The sequence below is a fragment of the Teleopsis dalmanni genome, chromosome 1 (genome assembly GCF_002237135.1).
Source record: "Teleopsis dalmanni isolate 2A chromosome 1, ASM223713v2, whole genome shotgun sequence".
NCBI classification, from domain to species: domain Eukaryota; kingdom Metazoa; phylum Arthropoda; class Insecta; order Diptera; family Diopsidae; genus Teleopsis; species Teleopsis dalmanni.
In genome coordinates this window covers 182,310,297-182,332,796 of record NC_051846.1, presented here as the reverse complement: position 1 = coordinate 182,332,796, position 22,500 = coordinate 182,310,297, and the positions used below count along the sequence as shown (strand labels likewise).

Genomic DNA, 22,500 nt, shown 5'->3' with positions numbered 1-22,500 from the left:
TTATAAATTAATCTCAAGTGTTATACATTTCGCAAGAGATTTACCAAACGAAAGTGAGAATAGCACTAAAAGTGAATCTCGATTGAAGAAGTTATTTCAGATTCACCAATCGATGACAACAATATAAAGAATTGATCGCTGGTTATAATTTCGATTATATAACATATTTAATTGCAAACGAATTATTTTCTAAGGAATTGTTATTAGTATAACTAAATTGATAATTAAACTTTAAAAACTATGAAGAATCATAAAAATAACTGCAATAATTAATAGCAAATAAAGCGAAAAGAGTATATGCATATATAAAGACACTTAACAGTTATATATAAGTATAGCTACTTAACACTTAAATTGTATATAAATTAAAAATATTTAAAATTAATTCAAATTCAATCAAAAAATAATTTTTGTTTTATTTTGCAATTCTATTTCGTTCATATTTTTTGCTAATTAATTTGCTGTTAATTTGCAAACAGTGCAATTATGGTGAATGGCGATATTTTAATTGTAAAGTGTAAACATTAAGAATGGTATTTTAGTAATTCTTAGGTGGAGTGTATATTATTTACATTTATAAAATACTTGTTAATATGTAAAATACCATATTTCACTTATAACAATAAAATATTTTTTAAATGATTTCCCGCTTTAGTAAAATTCTATTTCAATATATACATATATTGTATCATATATCATATTATATCATAATTATTGTTGTTATAAGCATAAGCACAGACAAATAAAACACAGATTGCGAATGCAGAACAAAAAAAAAACTCCCTTGGATTTCATAGTAGGCAAGTCGAATAGCCAGCTAAAAGCACAATGTACTTGCGATTATAGAACAATTAAGGCACACAAAAGCTGCGTATAACACAATAATCTTAAGTGTTCGAAATGTACAAAAGAGCTGTTGAATGCATGTGTATTATTTGTTTGTGGCATGAACAAGTATTACTATTTGCTCACATGGTGTGCTTAGAAATTTTTAACAAATAAGTTATCCCAACATCGTAATCCATGACTTTTATTCTATGTATTATGTATTTGAACATTTCTGCTTTGATTGTTTGCATTTTTTGAATTCTTGCTTAATAAAAATATGAAGGCCTGTGCTTACAAAAATTGTTGTAACTTTAACAATGTTCATGTTCCGGGAAGTAGTAGTAGCTTTACATTGTTTCAGTTCCCTAAAGACGTGGCCAGACGGCGTAAATGGCTCAAATTAGCGCAAGTTCCAGAAGCGCTACAAAATTCAACAGAGGAATTGTATCTGTGTTCTGAGCATTTTGACAAAAAATTCTTTTCTATGACTAATCGCAGAAGAATGCTCATAGGTGAAGCCATACCCTTTCCTGTAACTGATTATCAATCAGTTGAGGAAGAGGAACAGCATTCCTATGTATTATTCGAAGATGCACATATAGACGAAGACAATGAGGAGAGCAAAATAGATGTTAATACTGTGGACGAAGATAATATAATTTTGGAAGCGGTGGATGATGATTGTAATGTTATTGAAGTGGATGTTCTTGAAGGTACCATACAAAAAACTACATAAGATTAAAAAAATAACCAATTTTACTTTAGATATATCACAAAAAAGGGGTACAAAACGAAAAGATATGAGTGGTTACGGAACCCATATGAATAAACGAAGACATAACGAAGCAGCAGTAGACCGAAATGACACCAAATCTAAAATTAATATAATATCAGTTGAGACCACTCTTCCGTCAAAGGAAAAAAATAGTATTACAACCGCACAGGCAGATACAGCATGCTCTCTAAACTCTGATGTTAATTCAATCGACAAACAAAATGTTGATACATTTATATTTAAAGGTGAAGAATATGTGCAAATGCGAAAAGAATATTATGTGCAAGAAAAAACGCAACTTATAGAAAAACTTAAACGGTATGAGAATATTGTAAGAAATATTAAGCACTTATGTTATGAAGAAAATATAAACTAAGTTATGTATAATTGATTCCCAAAATTGGGTGATTTTATATAAAATATGATAGTACGACGTCTACAATATTTAATTTTTTATAATCCTTGTTAATGGTATTAAATTATTAATTGTAGTATCAAATTAGTCACTAATTTCATAAATATCTGCAGTTGCAGAATCAGTATCATGCTCGTCACAGCCTTCAGTAAAGCTATCTTCATTCCCATCCTCTATGCTATTTCGTTCCAAATTTCGTTTGCGTTGTAAAAGCATAGCCCATGTGAAAATTGTCTCACATAACGGACATACACCAACAATTGGTATATAATGGCCCTGATTATTTTTATCTAAAATATAGTTTGCCAAACAAATAATATGGCATGTGAGCTTACATAAACTATTCGAGCAGCCAATGCGGGACGACTTAGGGTTTGTTATATATTCCATACATAGATGACATTCAGATGACCATATAGCGGCTGGTTGATCATTTTTGTTTCTCTTCGTATTTTTAAGAGAAATTTTACCATATACTATTTTCATATGAGATGGTGGTTGTGTTGCTTCCTAAAAACAAACAAAAATTATGCAAAATACAAAAAAAAAAGTATAATAAATAAACAAACTTACTGGGAAATCTTGGGCAAAAGTTGGTTCTAACCAACGTATTGTTAATGGTAGCCTCATCCATGGTCCAACTAATAACATACGATTTAGTATACGCAAGTTATATTGTATAAAATTTTCTTTTGTCTGTTTACGTTTGAGTTCATGGAATTCCTTTAAACGCGATGAAAGTGTTGGTTGTTGCCAAGCCCACTCAAACTTAAATAATTAAAGAAAGTATGAAAAATATATGTATGCAAAATTTTATACAAAAACAAACTTGTAAAGCTGCAATATTATTGGGAAAACCGTGTATTAATAAAATCATTTTCCAAGGGCCTTTATTGTTGGTTTTTTTAGCACCGCCAAATTCTAGTCCGCGATTATGCTGCTTAATACGACGATTTGGATTTACAGTAAATCCGATATAGCATCTTCCTGTACTTTCACTGCACAACAAATATACGCCATAAAATCCTTTGGCATCCGCAACGTCTGCCTCCATTTCCATAGAAGACGACTATATAATAAGCAAATGAAGTCAGTAGTTATTTGTTATGTTACACAGCTATTTAAACCTAATAAACATTTTAATAGGTTTATTTATGTGCAATTGTATTGAAAACTGTTTTTAATTATATAAAGTATATTGTATCAAAAATATAGTTCTTACTTATAAATATTAAGACACTTGTTATTATATGTATATAATATGTATTTATTTAAATTTAATACAAATTTTAATGTATTTTGTTTGTAAATAATTTAAAAACGCGTAACTTTATTGAAAAATGTGTTTTGAATACTTTTAAGTGTTGTTCACATTTTTAGAAATATTTGCATAAAAAAATATAAGTGCTTTAAATATAAATTATAATTATTTTTAATATCTAAATATAATAAATTAATTTTATAATATGTATTTTTTCATGCGTACTAAGCTTAACGCATAAATAAACTACAGTATTAACAGTAGTTGACATCTCATACTACACTTCAATTATTTGCAATATAGTTGTCAGCTTTATGGTGCTACGTATAACAAAAATTCTTTTACCTAACTTTATTTTCAACATACCTAGCCACTATATGCAACTATTGTAGTTTAATTGTGTGTTTTACAAATATATTAAATGCTAATTAATAACAATAATATATTGCGAATATTGTGACTTCTGTGCAAAGAACAATCAAAGAATAGTGTTTGAATTATAGTGTACAATCATTCACCAACACTTAACACACTTTTTCATATTAAAAACTTCAGTTAAATTGTGTAGCATGTAAACCCTGTTTTGACGTTTGGTACAAAAAAAATTGTGTATTGATTAATCGTCTTTATTCATTCCAAATTTTCGCAGAATTGTCTGCAAGTATATTTCTATAAAGTTAAAAGCATATTTATTGCATTAAGGAGTAAAATGGGAGCAGCATTCTTCCCTATATTATTTTTCACAGCTGTGTGGGCAGGTGTTGGAGTAGCTTTACCCATTATGACACCAAAGGTGAGAGTTTTTGTTTTGTGAAAAGGAAAAACAATATATCATATATTTAATTTTAGGGCCCAAATCAAGCCTTAATTCGTTGTATATTAATGATAACAGCAGCAACTTGTTGGCTGTTCTGGTTGTGTTGCTATATGGCACAAATGAATCCATTAATTGGACCTAAACTAAATCAGCATACTATATACATGATAGGAAAGGAATGGGGCAGTAAAATAAAGGATTGAAAGAATGCAATATATATTTTGTTATTATATATTAATGGATGACTAAAACTATATTTGGTGGGAGTATATATAATTATAGAAGTATAAAACTAATAATTGATATCGTTATTGTATGTGTGTGTAAACAGACGTATGTATTTCTCAAATCTAAGATTAATTTAGCTTATATTTTAATATAGTTAATTATTTACTTATAAATTTGCTGTTTCTAACATATAACAACCAAAGATACTATTTTTGGCATTATTTCAACTGTTAGTAAAATTTAAATATCTAATATAAAATTTGAAACAGAACTAATTTAACTTGTGTTTTTAAATTAAATTTATTAGAACTTTTATGAACATAATAATTTTAATAATTCTGCTACTACTAGTACATTTATGCTATTACCAAGTAGTCGATATTTTTGGCGGGTTGTAGTTTCTTTTGGAAAATTGAATGACGCTGGAAAACACATTAAGCGCGATACTTCACTGGGCGAAAAGTAACGTAATTTTAAACTTTGAAGCATTTCTAAACGCAATCTCTCTACAATTTCACTGTCATCCTTTTCGAGAGATTTTAGTTTCTCAAAAATTTGTTGTGTTTCGGAGAGACTGCAAGGTGTAAATACGGAACCTGTACCTTCGCTATAGTGTGTATATGCTTTAGTAAAACAAGCACTATTATTGGAGTCTTTTGTTACTATATCCAAGAGCCAGACGTATTTTCTTAAGATTTTTTCAGGAAGTGTTGAGTTGTAGGAAGTTTCGTTTGTGAGTTCGACATCTAAAAATTCTTCGATCGTTTTTGAGTTCTTTGAACTTGTTTTTATATTAGGCATACTTGTCAATACGTGCGAGCAATCGAATGGAAAATCTTTATACTTGCGTGCTATGCAGTAATATCTATGTCTTGTGTTTGGTATACCAAATTGTGTTGGGCTTATAATAAATTCACTGTACTGAAAACCAGACGACTTCAGAGCATCAATGAAACAATTACGTGATTGTGAACTTTGAAAATCTTTAACGTTTTCTAATAATACATATTGCAAATTTTTATATTCTGGTATAAGCTGACATAGATGACGAAGCGCATCAGATCGATTATCTTCTATATCTCGTTGTTTTGATAAATGCTGACGTGTGTGTGGCTGACATGGCGGTGACATCAATATTGTGTTGATATTTAGTTTCTCGAGTGTTTTAAGATTAAGTCGTTGAATGTTATTATTAAGTAGTGGAGTTTTTTCATGGTTATAAGCATAAACAGCGTTAGCCACTGTATTTATGTCTATGGCAGCTACAATTTCACCAGGTAAATTTGAATCTGAAATTTAAATATTTCAATGTTATTTAAAGTTATAATTTTTCAATGTTATTTAAAGTTACTACTTTCTATGTAGTGATCACTTTCGTCAAATATGATTTATCCTATTAACTTAATGTCGACTACGACCCTGAATTTTTGACAATTTAAAATTTATTGATGATTCCGTTAAATTGTTTACAGTAATTTTAATTTTATGTTAATGCGTGTAATAATATAAGTTAGTTGGTACACAAAATTTTTTCTGAAATTAAAATTATAACTTGCAGATTATTTTAAACAAATTGTTTTTTAAATAAATATGTAAGTGACACTAAATGAAAATTATTATATAAAAATTAAAAATATGTATTTTTAGTGAATGATATTATAAACTTTAGGCTTTTCCACATTACACACTTTGTGAAATCACAGTTTTACTGTTAAATTAAATTTAGATTATAAGTTTTGCAAGATATAAGTTAGCAAAACTAAACATATTGCTTTGTAATTGCATTTAGAGTGGAGTATAGGGATTTTTTGTATAACTAGACTTTTGTGTACTTTAAATAATAATAAGAAATTTCAAGGTAAGCTGCAATACAGTGCAAGTTATAGTTTCGGATAATGATCTGAATAAGTTTGAATCAGAAGGATTCATTACGATAATATGAAACATAGCATCTATTGAAATTTAAAAGTATTATTGTGGGAAATATATTTGTTGTTTACATCTTCGTAGGAACCTTAAATTGTATTAGAAATATCAATTTTTAAATTTAATTTCCATTTCGACATTTTAAGTAAAAAAGTATTCTCATATAGAAGTTGCTTTTTTAATTACAATGTTTTATAAATTATATATAAATAATTTAAAGGAATCGAATCATTGGTACTTATTGTGACCAATTTAATTGCAATTTGACAAAAGTTTTACAAGCACTCGGAATCGTTTGAGCAAACATATTTAATATATTACTCATAATGTATTTATTATCATAACTTACATTTAAATGCGTAATGCATACCGCCGATTCCGCTAAATAATTCTAGCACTCGAAATTCTTCCATTTTTTCCATATTTTACGTAAAAAATGTTTACAAAAATTATAATAAAAACATACTTTAGTTTTGTATTTTATGTTTTGTTTCCATTTTTATCAATTCTTTCAATTTATCGCAGGGTTGTATTTTACTAAAATTATGCGAACATAATTTTAAACATTCTATGGAGTTTATAAATTTAAGTACATTTATAAATTAACGTATAAATAAATTAAATATTTTGCAGATATATTATTACAATAAATTAATAAAATTATAACAACGAATATGTTCTTTTATTTCAAACAATTATTTTGTTATTACACAGTGACATGCTGATGTTTCAAAACAACCACAGCGTGGCGGTGCAGACGCAGAAACGGCTTCAAAGAGGAACAGTAAAAAACAACGCATATGAACGTCAGAAGGTATTAAAGTGTATATAAAAAGTGAATAAGGTTTTGTCTAAGTGAAAAGTTTGCTTGCGCCAAAATTAATTCTCAAATTTTTTTATACAAATATTGTATAAAAATTATATGTTTGTTGATTTTTTTTTATTTTATTAGCAACAACTTTTAACATATAAATAACAGAAAAGTTATAAGTTTTATATATTTGAACACTTTAAAATTAAATTTACTTTGGGTATATCATTTTTGGGGGAAATGTTCAAGAAATTTCTGCAAAAGTGGCGTTTGTAAGCGATAATTTGAGTTTTGAACGTTATTTTCTTCAGAAAATGCAGGTAAATGTAAATATTTAAAATAAATAGGCGTATCTCAAACGTAACCTCTAAGAGCAATAAAAGTCCTTACATTATAAATTTATAAATACAATCACAGACGAAGTTATATATTTTATTATTATTATTTTTTTTATATAGCAAGTGGATGATCCACCGTCGTTACCCGTTGGTACCGAGGTTAGTGCCAAATATAAGGGTGCTTTCTGTGAGGCCAAAGTGAGCAAAGTTGTTCGTAACATTAAAGTAAAAGTTGCTTATAAACATGGGCTTGGCTCGGGTATTGTGTCCGATGATGCTATTAAAGCAACCCCTGGACAATTAAGAGTGGGTGCTATTGTTGAAGTTCGTCATCCAGATCGTAAAGAATATATAGAAGCAACTGTTACTAAAATACAGGACTGTTCGCAATATACCGTTGTTTTTGATGATGGTGACATAACAACGTTAAGGCGTACCGCTTTATGTCTCAAAAGCGGACGGCATTTTAATGAAAGTGAGACTTTGGATCAGTTGCCGTTAACTCATCCAGAGCATTTTGGTAATCCGGTTGTTGGTGGTCGCAGAGGACGTAGACGTGGCCATACCAATGATGATAGTTCCGAGGAAGAAGATGAGAGTGAAACCAAAGAGGTTATCAATGAGAAGGAAGAGAATATTGGTAAGGTTGTATGTGTCGAAACTGAGTCTAAGAAGAAAGACAAAGAGAAGTGGTTTCCTGGTTTAGTTGTTTCACCAACTGCACAGGTAAATTGATATATTTGATATATTTGCGTTAAAGTTTTTTCTAATATATATCTTAGGCTACCGCACGTATTCGTGTTAAAGATGAATATTTAGTTCGTTCCTTCAAAGATGGTCGTTACTATACTGTACCAAAAAAGGAAGCAACCGAATTTACACGTGAAGCTGCTGCAAAACAAGATGGTCCAGCTGTACAAGCTGCATTGGAGTACCTTGATAGTAATGTTTTGCCTGCTCACTGGGATAGGGATGCACTTTTTGGTTTAAGTAACTCGACTAGTGAAGAAGATGAAGAAGTTGAATCAGATTCTTCTGACGATGAACCGCGCGAAGAAAAAGATCATTTTGTTGCACAGTTGTACAAGTATATGGATGATCGTGGAACTCCTCTCAATAAAGTGCCATCAATACAAAGTAAGGATGTCGATTTATATCGTCTATTTCGTGCAGTACAAAAACGTGGTGGATACAATAGAGTAACGTCACAAAATCAATGGAAACCAATTGCTATACGTTTAGGTTTTACACCAGTTACTGTTAGTGTAACTAATTTAGTCAAGCAAGCGTATAAGAAGTTTTTACAACCCTATGGAGAATTTAATCGAAAACTTGGTTGTTCCATGCTAATGACACCACGTAATTCTAATCGTAGTAAAGGACGTAGTTTAGTGCGTGCCAGTTCTGTTGCATCACCCAAACCGGCTGAACCTAATAAAGATGTTGTTGCAAAATCTGCACAAAATACAAACACCCCAAGTACATCAACTTTGACAGTAACTCCAATAGCAAGTAGTGCACCTGTACCAGCTGTTGTCACACAATCAGCAGCTGAAGAATCCGAAAATACAAGTGAATCAAGCCTAGAAACAACGAAAAAGAAACGTAAAACTTCAGTTGGTGGCGTTAAAGTTAAAAGTCTTGTAGAGAAATTTGAGGAAAAAAATGTAAAGGATGAAGCAGATGTACCACTTTCTAAAATTAAAGCAGCGGTTGCAGCTTCCCGCAGTGATGAGAAGGAAAAAGAGACTAAGGAGATAGTAAAAGAGGTACCAAGTACTAGTACACCAGCAATTCGTGAACCATCACCAACAGGTAAGTTATATATAACCTAATTAATAATTTATTTTAACTGATACACAATTGATTAATATCGCGTAAGTTATTTTTGAGCGAGGCTATAATGCTATTGTAACCCAACGTAAACTTAGATTAGTCCTTTGGAAACAACTATCAGAAAATGAAATCTGTTTCTATCTCTTAAAGAAACAAATAATTTTAGTTTAAATTCATTCATTCACATTATGTACATTTATAACCCATGTTATCGTTTAAATTTCTTTGGGTATTTTTCTTGCCCTTTATTTAATTAATATAACTCTTAGTGAGTATCATATTTGCATTTCTACTTATTTATTATTCAGTCACTAACACTTTAACTCTATGATATGCGTTTGATAAGACACCACGTAAATTCCATATATTTTCAAATGACTCTGGCTGCACATTATATGCTGAATCAACTGCTTTGCTCCAAATTTCCACTTCCTTTCCACTCATTTTGTCAGCAGGTATTTTAGCTGTCCATAAAGACCAACCATAGTGACGACCATCGGGGTTCTCTTCTTGTTCTAATTCAGCAACATGCCAACTTTTACCATTATCAATTGTTATATCTACACGCACAATACGTCTGCCGCCACCAGACCAGGCATACCCGCGTACGTTGATGAAACCATCTTCAGAAAGTTTAACTGTTGCACCTGGTATAGGAGTGCATATAGCCGATGTAACTGGCATAGATTGTATAGCAGGAGATTTAGTAAAATCTACTGTATCCCAGTCAGTGCTCGGACTGAATCCTTTATAATCATTTTGCTGCCAATGCGAATTTGATTCGTTTTCTGAGATCGCAATACGTGTAAGCCATTTAACATTACGCGCACCAACCACACCAGGAACAATAGCTCTTAAAGGAAACCCATGATCCCTATTCAGTGTTTTGCCATTCATTTCATAAGCTAATATAACATCACCTCTTTCGTCTAAAGCTTTAGATAAGGGTATCGAAGCACCAAAAGGACTAGAAGTAGGATCTAAGTCAGCGCCTTCAAATATTACGTGCAATTTTTCATTGGGTTGAACACCCATGGCACGCAGTACGTCGCATAATCTTGCACCTGACCAGGAAGCATTACCAACAGCGCCAGCACCCCAGCTAAGACCTGAAAATATAAAGAACTTAGTAATATATTTTAAATAAGTAGAATTTGATTGTCTACCTTTAACAGCTTTAACTTTGGTCATCTCTGAACGTCTGTTTCCTCCGCACATAATTGCTGCTGTGACTGTGTGTTTTGGTAATTCTTTTATTTGTTGTAAATTAAATACTTTTTGTTTCTCCTTTGCCCCCGCTTCTGGTGTTTCTATTTCAATTTCGAGTTCATATATTTCTGGATCTATAACTGGTACTGGCAAATGATTGCGAACATAAAAGAATTCATTTGGTGTATAAAAATGATCAGCCAATATGCTGATTTGAGGTTCCGCATTAAATGGTCGTTCGGATGCTGGTTTTAATAATGGATGGCGTTTAGGTTCATTTGCCCAAGTGGAATTCATATCTTCTGTGCCGACTTCATCTTCAGCGGATATATTACCGATTCGATACCCTTCTAAAAGTGTTAAAATTTCACGATTATTGTGTTGTTGATAGATAGCCCAGAATGGATCGATTGCACTGCCAGCGCCTAACATAATTTTATCACTTCCTGGATGTTTGGGTATAAAATCGGTTATATCATAGACTCCTATGCCATACGTTACCCAAACTCCTTTTTCTAATGAATTATGTTGCTGTACAGCGTCTAATTTGTATGTAGGCAAATCTTTTCGTTCTGTTGAATGCCAAAAACGATATGCATCCTTTGACGGCGTGTCGACTTGTTCAGCAGTCTTGGATTTTGTTTCTATATTCTTATTTTCACTAGAGGATAGACTTAAAGTTATATTGTTAAAAATTTTATCTTCATATTCAAAAAATGCGTAACCAGATGCCACTCCCCCAATAGCTAACAAAGAGTAGAGTGTTATATTCGCTTTCTGTTTTGAAGTTGAGGAACTAGAATGACGATATTGATCATGTTCTCTTTTCAAGAACGTGTTCACTTTTGTACTTAATATCCATGTGTTTGCTGAGTAAGCTGATATTTGTGAAGAATATCTCGTCGATAGTTTAAAAAGAGCATTCATTTTTATTGTTCTGGAAATTAAAATAAAAAATTCAATTAATGGACGATGACTTCTATTAGCATACTGACATTTATTTATTATTTGTAGTTTGACTTTAGTTTACAGCCTGAGATATAACCGACATACCATACCTATAACAGGGAATTTTTAATTTTTGGAAAAATTGTAGATAAAATTAATTTTACATAAAGTTTAAAATTGTTATTTCAACAAAAAATTATATATATTCCCAATTAATTAGGAATATTTTCAAAAAAATCATTTTCTTTCTATACATATGATTTAAAACTCTTGATTTTTATTAAACTGTTTTTTATAGTTACATAGTTATTAGTCTTCAAAGCAAGAAAATAAATTCATATTACCAAAGTTTTTAAAAGCAAATATGTAATTAAAACATAATATTTGTGACATGCTTGTTGAGTTGATGACCTTAGATAACCTTACTTATCTATTACTTTCAAAACTAATTCAAACAATTTTTTATGTTTATTAAAAGTTATTTTGTTTATACAGTAGGGATAGAAATCTCATAAAAAGTACTTTATCAACTTAGCTGCAAATTATAAATATAACTATACAAATTACAAATAGTACAAAGTGTTCAAAACATAAATATGCTTATGTCTCAGATATAACTAATGGAAGCTGATTGTAGTACAATATAAGCACGTTCTAGGAGAAAATTACGTGACATTGTATAAGCTAATCTATGGTATTCCCCCAGATTTTAATACCATATTATAGTAATATAAAAATTTGTTTGAGTTGTACTGTTAGGATTAGTCTATAGAGCTTGCGTCTATATGCATGTATCTCACCTTCATAAAGTTGTGTATGTTATTACTATTATAATTTTCAAGAGATTTTCTGTTACTACTATTAATGTATAGCGTTTACCTCTTTTTTAAAATAATGTTATTATTATATGTTATTACTATTTTAATTCTTGAAAGATTTTGTTTGACTACTACTACAAATAGTGTTTATCTCTATCTTAGTATTTCTAATAATAATAATATCAATAGTTATTGCTATTGTAATTCTTAAAAGATATTATCAATATTAATATTATTGTATAACAATGACACACACGCAATGGTTCAATTTTAACGCTTAGCTCTGTCCGCTATTAGGGTTATTGGAAAATTATAACCCTAAGATAACGATGTAATGTATATGCCATACAATCTCGCACAATACCACATTCTAATACATTTATGTTTTATGATAATACGTATAGAACATTATTATCAGTTTGGCTACGCAAGCAAAATTATGATACCCAATATGGGAAAAGCAATACTCATCGACAAGAACTAAGAAAACACACAAACTAATTTTTCTAATTTGACTAATTTATCGTTTTGGTGATATAAAATTTGAATATGAAGATTTTATATTGTATTTGTTGTCGTTTTGCTCTTTTGATAGATTTCAATGCTAACTGCTGGTTCATTGTCTGTGTTTGAGTATGTTATAAATATATCTGATATCTTTAAAATTCAGCAAACTTTTGGTAATAATCGAGTGATATAAAGTTAAGATCTTTTGTTTTTTTTAAATTATTTGTTATATTCTAAGCTTTTGAGTCCGTAAAATATAATTTATTCCTAAATATTGTTGAAATTTGATAAATTTTCTATCTCTAACACCTTTTGTAGAATTAATCGAGCTACATTACTTGATATTATCTATTCAATGCAAGGATTTAAATTTATTATTGTAACTTTATATTTAATTCTTAACGAAATTTTCTTTAATCAGTTTTTTGTTGTCTTCAGTGCTTACTAATGAAGTACAAACGTGTTCGTAATTTGATTCGAAGATGATCTAGTTAACAAAGTTTACTGTTAATGTGACTGTGAAATATTAAAATATATGGAGCATAGCATTCGTTGCTTAAAGACAAAATTTCTAGTATGTTCGTTATTATGAATAATCAATGCAAGTTTTTAATCATATGTTGTTAGATTAGGTTAGGTTGGATAGGCGGTCTTATATACTAAAGTCCATTTGAGCTTGAATAATGGCCTATTGTGATACCACAATTATGTTTTTTAGAGGGTTTATTTTATTGGAAATTCCTTAAACTAAAGTCTACTATATTTTTATTTATAATTATAAAAAAAGTATTTAATTCTTATATAAGTCAGAGTCCATCTTAATACGTCTGGCATATTTCTTTATGCTGTTGTCATTTTCAAGTTGTTTTTAATTTAGAAAGCTTATCTATAATGCTGTTCTAATATTAATATATCTGCTATTCAGGAAGTTCCTTATGTTGTTATTGTTTTTAATAGTGCTATTCGTATTTGGTTTAACGAAGTATTCGGAAAAACCAATTATTCGGATAGTAAACAAAGTCTCCAGAGTTGAAAATAAAGTTGGATTTTTTGTAAATCCGGAGTATCGTATATTCGGATTTGCGATTATTATTCGCAGTGAAATTATTCGGAGACTTCGTGAACAAAAATTAATAATAATTAATTAATAAAGCTGGATTTTTTGTAAATCCGAAGTATAGTATATTCGGATTTGAGATTATTATTCGCAGTGAAATTATTCGGAATTATTTGAAAGACCACTATATGCAAATGAGTGTGCATCACACAAATAAACACAAATTGTTTGAGGAAAGCTTTTAATATTATGTGTTTTATTTGTTGTACTTATAGACAGTATCTTAAATCAATACTCAGTCTATAGCTTTACTCTGCATCTTAATATATATATATCTTTTCGAAGTAACAAATGACTTTTGATTATCATAAATGATATATGTTGAGTAATAATACCGGGACTTAATTTCCATCATTCATCTATATCCGTAAACTTGATAAATATGCAGTCTAATATAATTTGATATTTAAGATGTTTTGATAACTTTTAAAAGTTATTAGAGGCTTGGTATCCACGTGCCCAGCGAATAGTGAGTAGTTTTAAGATTGCCCCAATATTTATTTATACAAATGTTTCTACTTATCAAGAATTTTAAACACAATAACTGATAAAAAAAACAGCTACTCTTTTTTTTTTTGTCTGAAGCTTATGTAAATATTTTATGTAAATAAAAAAAATCTTTCAACTTTATTCAATTATTTGTCAAATTTACAAAATATATTATGCATATGCAAATTAGTTTCTGTTAACTTAAAGAAATTATTTTCTTTGAGTAAAAATTCCCGAAAAAAATATTCACCTTTTCAATATGTTCTATGACGTGTGGTTAAGTTATTTAATAAATACTCATTAATAAATTTTATTCATTATTTTTGTGAAAATTAATCAATTTTATCAGTAAATTTGGTTTTATAGGCTAAACATGCCTTATTTATTTGTTAATATTTGCTTTCAACCGAACCGTAACAACAATGCTGATCTCTGAAGCAGCTCTGCTGCGAACACTGCCTCTGCCTACGTTGACGTATTTATGTGCATTGAATGTTGACACAAATGTCAATATTTGTTTTTTTCTTTAGTTAAATAAATTATATACCTTTAGTTTTGTTATGGTTACAATAATTTTGTTAATTTTTTTTATAATATATATGTTAAATAAAAACATAAATATTAAACACTCTCCACGCGCAGCTACGGGGTCGGCACAATTTGTACTAAAATGTCAAAAACAGCTTGAAAAACCAAAACATTGGAGAAGTTAACGCAAAAACAAATAAAAAACCACTCAAACAATTTGTTGGTAGCTCACGTAGTGTAATGTGAAATTTTGAGTGATTACTCACAGTTGAGTATGCGAATTAAATCAAACAGGTTCTTGTGTAGAATTTGGTATTTAAGCAAATTCTACACGAATATAAAAAAAAATAATTAAATCGGCTTATTATAATTTAATAATCCGAATTTTAATCCTAAACAGTTGAATATATGTATGTATATTTATTTTAGTCTTGTATTCTTTATACATTTTATACATATTATGAGAAGATGAGATATGTATATGGATCCATTGGATCGAATCCATTGTCTTCGAAAGCCCACTTAAAAATTATGTACTTGACCAAGAGGATGAGATAAGTTGGCATTGGCATCGTCTGTGTATCTGTTTCAAAATAAACTATTCCTATTCTATTCTTTGAGTTAGATATGAAATTTTTTTTGTATATATTGAATGGAAACGGTATTAATGCACTAAATGAGACATCGGAAATTCAATAAAGCATATATCTTCCTAAACAAGAGGATAGGATGATTCGATATTGGAATGAACGTCTGTCTGACTGTTTTAAAATAAAAGTCTTCTGGTTTTAAGTTAGGAAAACTAAAATAAGACTAGATCGAAGGTTCAATAAAGCATATATTTTATTGGTTAAGTGGATAGGATTATTCGTAGTAGCCTTAAAATAAACTACATTTTTAGTTTTTAAAACGGATACATAAAATTTTCATATATTTTATTGAAACTTTTGTAAAACATTGAGAAAGATTTGATTGTTTAAAGTAACATAGTCTTCTAGAAAAATTAAACTAAAGTCTTATTAGTTAGCAAAATAGTCTTAATTATGAAAATTAAAGTTATTGACAATATATATTAGTTTTAATTTAAATAAAAAAATAATTCAATCCATTTAATATAATTTTTATTTTAACTTTTAGGCTCCGTCACATCAAATAAAAAGGAGAAAATACCGCGTAAGCCACAAGTGCAAAATGAGGAAAAACGTGGTAAACGAAAAAAGGATGAAATTATATATGAACGAGTTGAAGCAGGCGATTTTTATGTTGAAATTGGTGATAAGCTTAAAGTTTACTATACAGAGAAAAAAGATAAATCAACATATGAAGCTAAAGTGATAGAAATCGTTCTGCAGAAAGATACACCAATGTATTTAGTACATTACACCGGCTGGAATACTAGGTATGATGAATGGGTGCCACGTGAACGCATAGCAGAAAATATAACAAAAGGATATAAACAGAAAGGGCGGCCTTCAGGTAATGGTGGTAATGCAAGTATTCCAGAAAAAACTAAAGAAAATCCACCAAAACCACCAACAGCAGCTTCAGTAGCTTTAGCAACTAGCCATTCAAGCATTTCAACCTCAAGTTTAAGTACTACTGTAACAAAAACACCATCAACAGCGAAACGTGGTCGCGGGCGTAGTGATTCTCTACCTCCACGATCAACGACACCTTCTTCTGTAGCATCTAACTCAAGTCGCACAAAGTCACCGGCTGCTTCCAGTGTTAAAAGACGCCCCACACGCGTTATACCAAATTCAGCACGTCGTACCTCAACGAATGTTTCAGACGTTTCAATTCCAAGTGAATCTGATACTGACTCTGATGAGCCAGTTAAGCGTCCAACACGTAATCTAAAGGAACAATCACATAAAATGGCAAGTAATATGAGCAATATTAACAAATCACCAAATAAAGCTAAGCGTTCTGTTTCTGCTGCGAACAGTCAAACAGAATCTGAGGATGATCAGAATGAAGAAAATGAGACTCAATCTTCTAGTTTAAAAATTAATTCCAATAATTCAAGTAATTCTAGTAAAATGGGTCCAAAAGGTCGTGATTACGATTTGAATGAAATTCGTTCCGAGCTCAAAGGTTTTCAAGACTTAAAATCTCCTTCTCCACCTTTGGCGGAGAACATTGCAAACAAGGACATCAGCTCAAATACTTCTGAAAATGAGTTAGATGTGCAATCCAACACTTCTGCTAAAGATGCTTGTAATGAAATTAAAGACATTGTAGCTGAAATAGAATCAAAAGTTGAACCATTGTCAGAAACAGACTCTTGCGCTGATGACGATTCTCAGTCCTCTGATAAAACGACAACTTTGGAAAATATGACAGAGAAATTCCAACAAAAGATAAATGCAGACAAACAAAGATCTCTAGAAAAACAATCTCTAAATAAAGGTGTATCAAGCACGAGAGTTGTTGAAAAAATAATAAAGGAGTCGCTTGCTGAAAAACGACAAGAGAGTCTTAAAGCCAAACCTCAAGTAAAAGATGAAAAAATTAAGTTGGAGGAGGAGATCGATAAATTTCTTACAGAGTCGGTACGTAAAATAGATGAAGACGAAGACGATTGTAGTACATCAAGTACACAGGTTAATGAAACAAAGTCTAGCATTTTAGCTCCAGCACGATTTGGTAATACTAGTGGTGGAAAATATACGTCAGTGATTGTGGAAAAACCACTAAGCAGTAGCGTTGGCAAGAAAAATGAAAGCGTCGTGACAAAGAAAAATGATACAAACAAAAAAGTAATCGATAAAGAAATTATAAATATTGAACCTCCAGCTGCATGTTCCCCTTCCTCTTCGTCATCTTCTTCATCTGCATTTTCAACATCATCAGTGTCAACTCGTTCTTTGCCAGATATGAGTAAATTGGATATAAGTGGATCTTCTTCATCAGCTTCTTTGTACTCGAGTATTATAAGTCAAGAAGCGAAATTTTCACAAAATATCAGCAAGCCTATATCGCCAGATATATATGAATTTAAAGATCCGGAGCCATTTGAGTTTGAAATACGTAAGTCACCTTTAGTACTATCAAGTAGTAGTATGAGTCTTAATTCTACAGCAGCGTCTTCAAGCACAGCAAATAGTTTGCAGTCGAGTTCTAGAAAGCAAACTCAAAAACAAAATCAACAGGATCAATCAATTCAAAATCCTATGTCTACACTGATGAATCGTAAGAAACGTGGATCGCCTATGAAAGATTCGAATGCTGAAAAGTCGAAACTGCATAAAATTGAAGAGAAAGCTTCAACGATTGTATCAGATAGTAAAGGAATTCATAACACCTCTATTCCTGCGAATACTTCACAAACTGTAAGTAACGCTACGAAAACATCACCAACGCAAAACAAAGCTGTTGCTATAATTAATGCACCATCGCATGTAGCTTTGTTAGCTCCACCACCGCCAAATGCTGGTAATCAAAAAGTAGAACCAGCAACTCACACTCCCTTTGATGTGCTTAGAAAATCTCCCAGTTTCAATCTCAATAAAAATACACTCAATGAGGAGCTCGCTCAGACCTTGCAGGAAACTGCTCGTGCACTTACTGATGCATTGCCGCCACCTACTACTCCCGGAACTCCTGTCACAGAAACAACGCCAACAAAAATTGAACCATCAACTTCCGCAAGTGCTAAAAATCAAAGCACAACAAAAGTCACTTCTCCAAAGTTTGTTACACCTCCTAAACAGGGCACTAATACAAAGCCTGTTGTAGGCAGTCCATTCTTAGAGACACGTAAAGATATTATAAGTAATGTTTTTGAAACGTCTTTAAGTGTTGCTTCAAGTTCTAATACGGAATCAAAGGACAATAAATTCGATTTGAAAAATGCAAAAATTTTGCTTTCTGCATCGGCTGGGGCGTTCGACTTGCAGCCCCCTAATTTCGAAAATAAACCGACCTCAATTGCTGATAAAGTATTAAAAGCTATAAGTCAAAAGAAAGAGGAAGTAGAAAGCAAAAATAAAGAAACTAAAGAAGATTGTGATAAAGATAAAATCACTGAACCATGTACTTCTAAGGAGACAGAAGCAGCTAAGCAAAAATTAGGTATCATAACGGTGTCTATATCAACAAATAATTCTAATGAAGGTGTTTTATCTGGTACAGAGTTTTTACTGCAGGAACCGTTAAAAATAAATACAGACTTGCCAACGACTTCAACTTCTTTATTAAGTGGTGGCAAGGACTTTACTGGTCTAGATAAGGTACTGCAAAGCCCAGTATTATGTAAGAATACTACATTAATAAGTCCAGAACCTCGCTTAAGTATGTTTGAAACAATCGGCAAAAAGAACACAGATTTAACTGAAACTATACAAAAACTTGAATGTGCAATACAAAAGAAACATATTGTGTCTACCGTGACAATCACACCAACAGCTCCGGTAACTGATCACTTCTCAGATGACTCAACAGATAGTACTGATTCTAGGCTTGTCATTGAAGACGTCTCTGAGGAACCGGCAGAACTGCAAAAAAGTCCGATTTCTGGACATCCAACGGATAGCAGAAGTGATATCGCAACACTCAAAATTGATGACTCGAAAAAAATATTATCAAACATTGTTGTTCCCGAGGTAACAATCCAAGCAGCGACGCCTTTAAAATTGATTTCACCTGGTAAGCAAGTAATTGTCACAAGCACAGTTACTGTACCTGCTAATGCTGTTTCTACGAATTTTGCAAGTAAATTGCAAGCAGCTTCAACAGTTCTGTTTGAAACAAAACCAGCAATTGAGTCAGCAACTACTTCTGTAAAATCAGTGACTCAGGCACAGCCACATATTGTACAACAAGTGCATATATTGCCAACTGTGCAGATTGTCAATAGTCACAAGCCAAACGCAGTAAATAGCGAAACTAATGTAAAAGAAGCTGAACATTCTTTAATATCAACTACAGATAACGCTTTCAAAGGTACAACACTTCAGTCCCAAACTCAACGCGCTGCTACAGTTGTTCCAATTGTCCTACCCGATATACCAGTTTCAGTTGTGGTTGCATCAAGTGCAGTACCTTCAGTTGTGGCCGCTGCACAAGCCGCAGCAGCTGCTGCAGTTAAAAATAATACACAAAAGCAAACTATAATGTCTGGTGGTATAAATGTACCATCTTCATCTTCTGTGCCAACAGTAACATCCGTATCCAGTTCAACTTTTGCAGCAAATTCCGCATCACTTAAGACCTTTGAAACTGCTGCAGCAGTACGGAATGTTTCTGTTTTGAAAACAATGCCACTTAGTATACCACCAGTTTCACAACAAAACAATACCTTTGTGCCATCGAATACAGTCACAGGATCTGGATTTTATTTGGATGCCCGAACTGAGCTACGACCAGACGATGGCTTAAAGTTGATTGTGGATAATATGAGTTTAGAAAAGGGCGGTCATTTAATCGAATTGCGCGGAGACGATTATGCAGCCAGTACTTCAGCAAGCATAACAGCTGATGCACAAAATGAAGCAATTAATTTACTTTGCGAAGAAACAATACCTGGTAGTCCCGTACCCTCATTCGGTGGTAAAGATGAACCAATACCAACAACACAAGTATCCATAGTACAAACAATTGCACCAAACAATAAAATGGATTACAACATCATTGCTGATATGCCGAGTACTTCGGGAGCACAAAATATCCAGGCAACTGGAAGCGTCATTTTAGTTTCAACATCAAGCAGTACACCAGATTCCGTAAGTCAAGATGACAGCAGCGAAGATTTGAAAAAGAATGCAGAAATTGATGAGGTGTCCCCACGTAAGCGTCGTCGCACAAGACAGCAGTCCGAAATTTCGGCTGTTAGTGAAGTACACCAAAAGCGACGAAAATATACAACCAGCAAGAGAACAGCAGGTAAGATTGTAATAAAATATGAGTTTACTATTTCTTAACATATACAATTTATTTATTATACTTAGCGGGCTCTGATAGTGATGACAACTCAGATAATGTGTCAAATAGTAGGCAACAAATACATCATCAAGCACAATTGCCACCAATACAAGCACAAAATTCATCAAAATCATTCCCCTATAATTTCCTTGTTGAACTTGGTGAGTACACAAAATTTGTTACATATTATCAATAAATAATTATAATTAGTAATTCCAGACTCATCTTTAAGTTCGGAACAAAGTATCGGAATTATACAAAAACAGATCTCCGATTTGCGTAAAAGATATCTCATTGAAAAAAGTAATCTTGCTAGCATCGATCGTCGACGAAAGAAACTCAGACGCCGCGAGAGAGAGAAGAAACAACTACAGAACCAACAGGTCAAAATTCAATCTTAGGCTCGTATGCTTGCAATTGTAAATGTTAGCTTTAAATAAAAATTAATTTTATTTAGTTATAAAAATTAACCAAAATGATTGGTCATAATTTCACATTACATTTAAATGTAATAAATTAAAATATTTATTATCTTGACTAGTTGTAGATTTGAAAATCATTGAAAACAAAAAATTGAAAAAAAAAAAATTATTTTCATAAAATTCAATGTAGAAATATTTGCTTAATATTTTATTAAATTTAAAAATAAAGTTGAGAATAGAAAATAAAATTACAAACTTTTAATTGCACTAAGAAACTGAATAACCGCCTTCCAAGTTAAGATGATGGCCATTTATGAAACTGGAGTTACTACTGAGTAAATAGCTTATTGCATCAGTTACTTCATTGACTTCACAAAAGCGACGTAATGGTATATGATTCAGAAGTGGACCGGATTTCTTCGGATCGGACCAATTTTCACGACCCATATCTGTTAGCACTACTGTGGGATTAACAGAATTTACACGTATATTGCGTGGGCCTAATTCTAATGCCAATGATTGTGTCAATGAATCAATAGCTGCTTTTGTTGCACTGTACACGCTATGACCTTGAAATGAACGTGACGCAGCTAGCGAAGAAACCATCACAATACTGGCATTATCTTTAAGTTTTGGAGAAAGCGCTTGAGTAACATTAAAAACAGCTTTAATATTTACATCAAAAGTGCTGTTAAAGTTTATACAGTTAGTATTATTAAAATCCAAGTTGATAAATATATGAACTCACCTATCAAAATCTTCTTTGGTTAATTCTTCAAATGGTTTAATTATAGCAACGCCCGCGTTGTTGACAAGACCATCCAGTGGTGGTACTTTGGATAAACACTCACGTGTCGCATCCCAGTTTCTGAGATCAACGTTTATGGTTTTAATGTTCGAGCATTCGCCCTTGAGCTTTGATAGCTGCTCAGCATCTCGTGCCAATGCGATAACATTGGCACCACAATTGACTAAGAACTTACAAAGCGCATAACCGATACCTACAATGGGTTTCAAATTTAATTGTATATGCAAACCAAATTAAAATTAATTTTTACCTTTCCCAGCTCCAGTAACGAGTATTAATTTATTTGATAGATCAGGAGACATATTCGTTTAACGATCAAACTGATAAGCGAAATAAATGTGAACTATAAAAATGTACGGTGTTTGGTAGATAAACGTGAATTATGAGTAAAATGCAATCAAAACACTCAAAAGTGAACTTCTGTTGTTTTACAAATTGAGTGCGATGAGATTTATACTCAATCTTTTAACCCTTCTATAACCAAATTTCCAATA

General features: G+C 31.6%; 6 protein-coding genes across 9 annotated transcripts; 2 read left to right on the top strand and 4 right to left on the bottom strand.

Moving 5' to 3' along the window:
* Window positions 1-1,051: 1,051 nt before the first annotated feature.
* LOC119670574 (AT-rich interactive domain-containing protein 4B) lies at window positions 1,052-21,326 on the top strand. 4 transcript variants are annotated; one of them, XM_038080874.1, is made up of 8 exons: window positions 1,052-1,541; window positions 1,594-1,921; window positions 6,965-7,064; window positions 7,520-8,125; window positions 8,182-9,214; window positions 15,989-20,737; window positions 20,803-20,937; window positions 20,987-21,326. In XM_038080874.1, exons 1-8 carry the CDS (start codon window positions 1,106-1,108, stop codon window positions 21,175-21,177), a joined length of 7,578 nt encoding a protein of 2,525 aa, XP_037936802.1. In that variant the 5' UTR covers window positions 1,052-1,105; the 3' UTR covers window positions 21,178-21,326. The 4 variants fall into 4 exon arrangements, with proteins under 4 accessions (XP_037936802.1, XP_037936803.1, XP_037936804.1 ...); XM_038080875.1 differs by having other exon boundaries at window positions 20,996-21,325; XM_038080876.1 differs by lacking the exons at window positions 1,052-1,541; window positions 1,594-1,921 and adding an exon at window positions 5,894-5,916 and having other exon boundaries at window positions 20,987-21,325.
* Window positions 1,995-3,286, bottom strand: LOC119670577 (structure-specific endonuclease subunit SLX1 homolog). The gene is made up of 4 exons (XM_038080880.1): window positions 3,241-3,286; window positions 2,848-3,087; window positions 2,592-2,786; window positions 1,995-2,528 (listed from the first exon to the last, which is right to left on the bottom strand). Exons 2-4 carry the CDS (start codon window positions 3,076-3,078, stop codon window positions 2,103-2,105), a joined length of 852 nt encoding a protein of 283 aa, XP_037936808.1. The 5' UTR covers window positions 3,079-3,087; window positions 3,241-3,286; the 3' UTR covers window positions 1,995-2,102.
* Window positions 3,911-4,431, top strand: LOC119670578 (V-type proton ATPase subunit e). The gene is made up of 2 exons (XM_038080881.1): window positions 3,911-4,072; window positions 4,129-4,431. Exons 1-2 carry the CDS (start codon window positions 3,989-3,991, stop codon window positions 4,297-4,299), a joined length of 255 nt encoding a protein of 84 aa, XP_037936809.1. The 5' UTR covers window positions 3,911-3,988; the 3' UTR covers window positions 4,300-4,431.
* Window positions 4,606-6,706, bottom strand: LOC119670576 (tRNA (cytosine(38)-C(5))-methyltransferase). The gene is made up of 2 exons (XM_038080879.1): window positions 6,600-6,706; window positions 4,606-5,613 (listed from the first exon to the last, which is right to left on the bottom strand). The coding sequence occupies exons 1-2, from the start codon at window positions 6,670-6,672 to the stop codon at window positions 4,637-4,639; spliced, it is 1,050 nt and encodes a 349-aa protein (XP_037936807.1). The 5' UTR covers window positions 6,673-6,706; the 3' UTR covers window positions 4,606-4,636.
* LOC119670575 (sulfite oxidase, mitochondrial) lies at window positions 9,424-11,377 on the bottom strand. The gene is made up of 2 exons (XM_038080878.1): window positions 10,402-11,377; window positions 9,424-10,344 (listed from the first exon to the last, which is right to left on the bottom strand). Exons 1-2 carry the CDS (start codon window positions 11,369-11,371, stop codon window positions 9,536-9,538), a joined length of 1,779 nt encoding a protein of 592 aa, XP_037936806.1. The 5' UTR covers window positions 11,372-11,377; the 3' UTR covers window positions 9,424-9,535.
* A 65-nt stretch (window positions 21,327-21,391) lies between the features above and the next one.
* Window positions 21,392-22,500, bottom strand: LOC119670573 (L-xylulose reductase). Its single transcript, XM_038080873.1, has 3 exons — window positions 22,257-22,500; window positions 21,947-22,199; window positions 21,392-21,886 (listed from the first exon to the last, which is right to left on the bottom strand). Exons 1-3 carry the CDS (start codon window positions 22,306-22,308, stop codon window positions 21,466-21,468), a joined length of 726 nt encoding a protein of 241 aa, XP_037936801.1. The 5' UTR covers window positions 22,309-22,500; the 3' UTR covers window positions 21,392-21,465.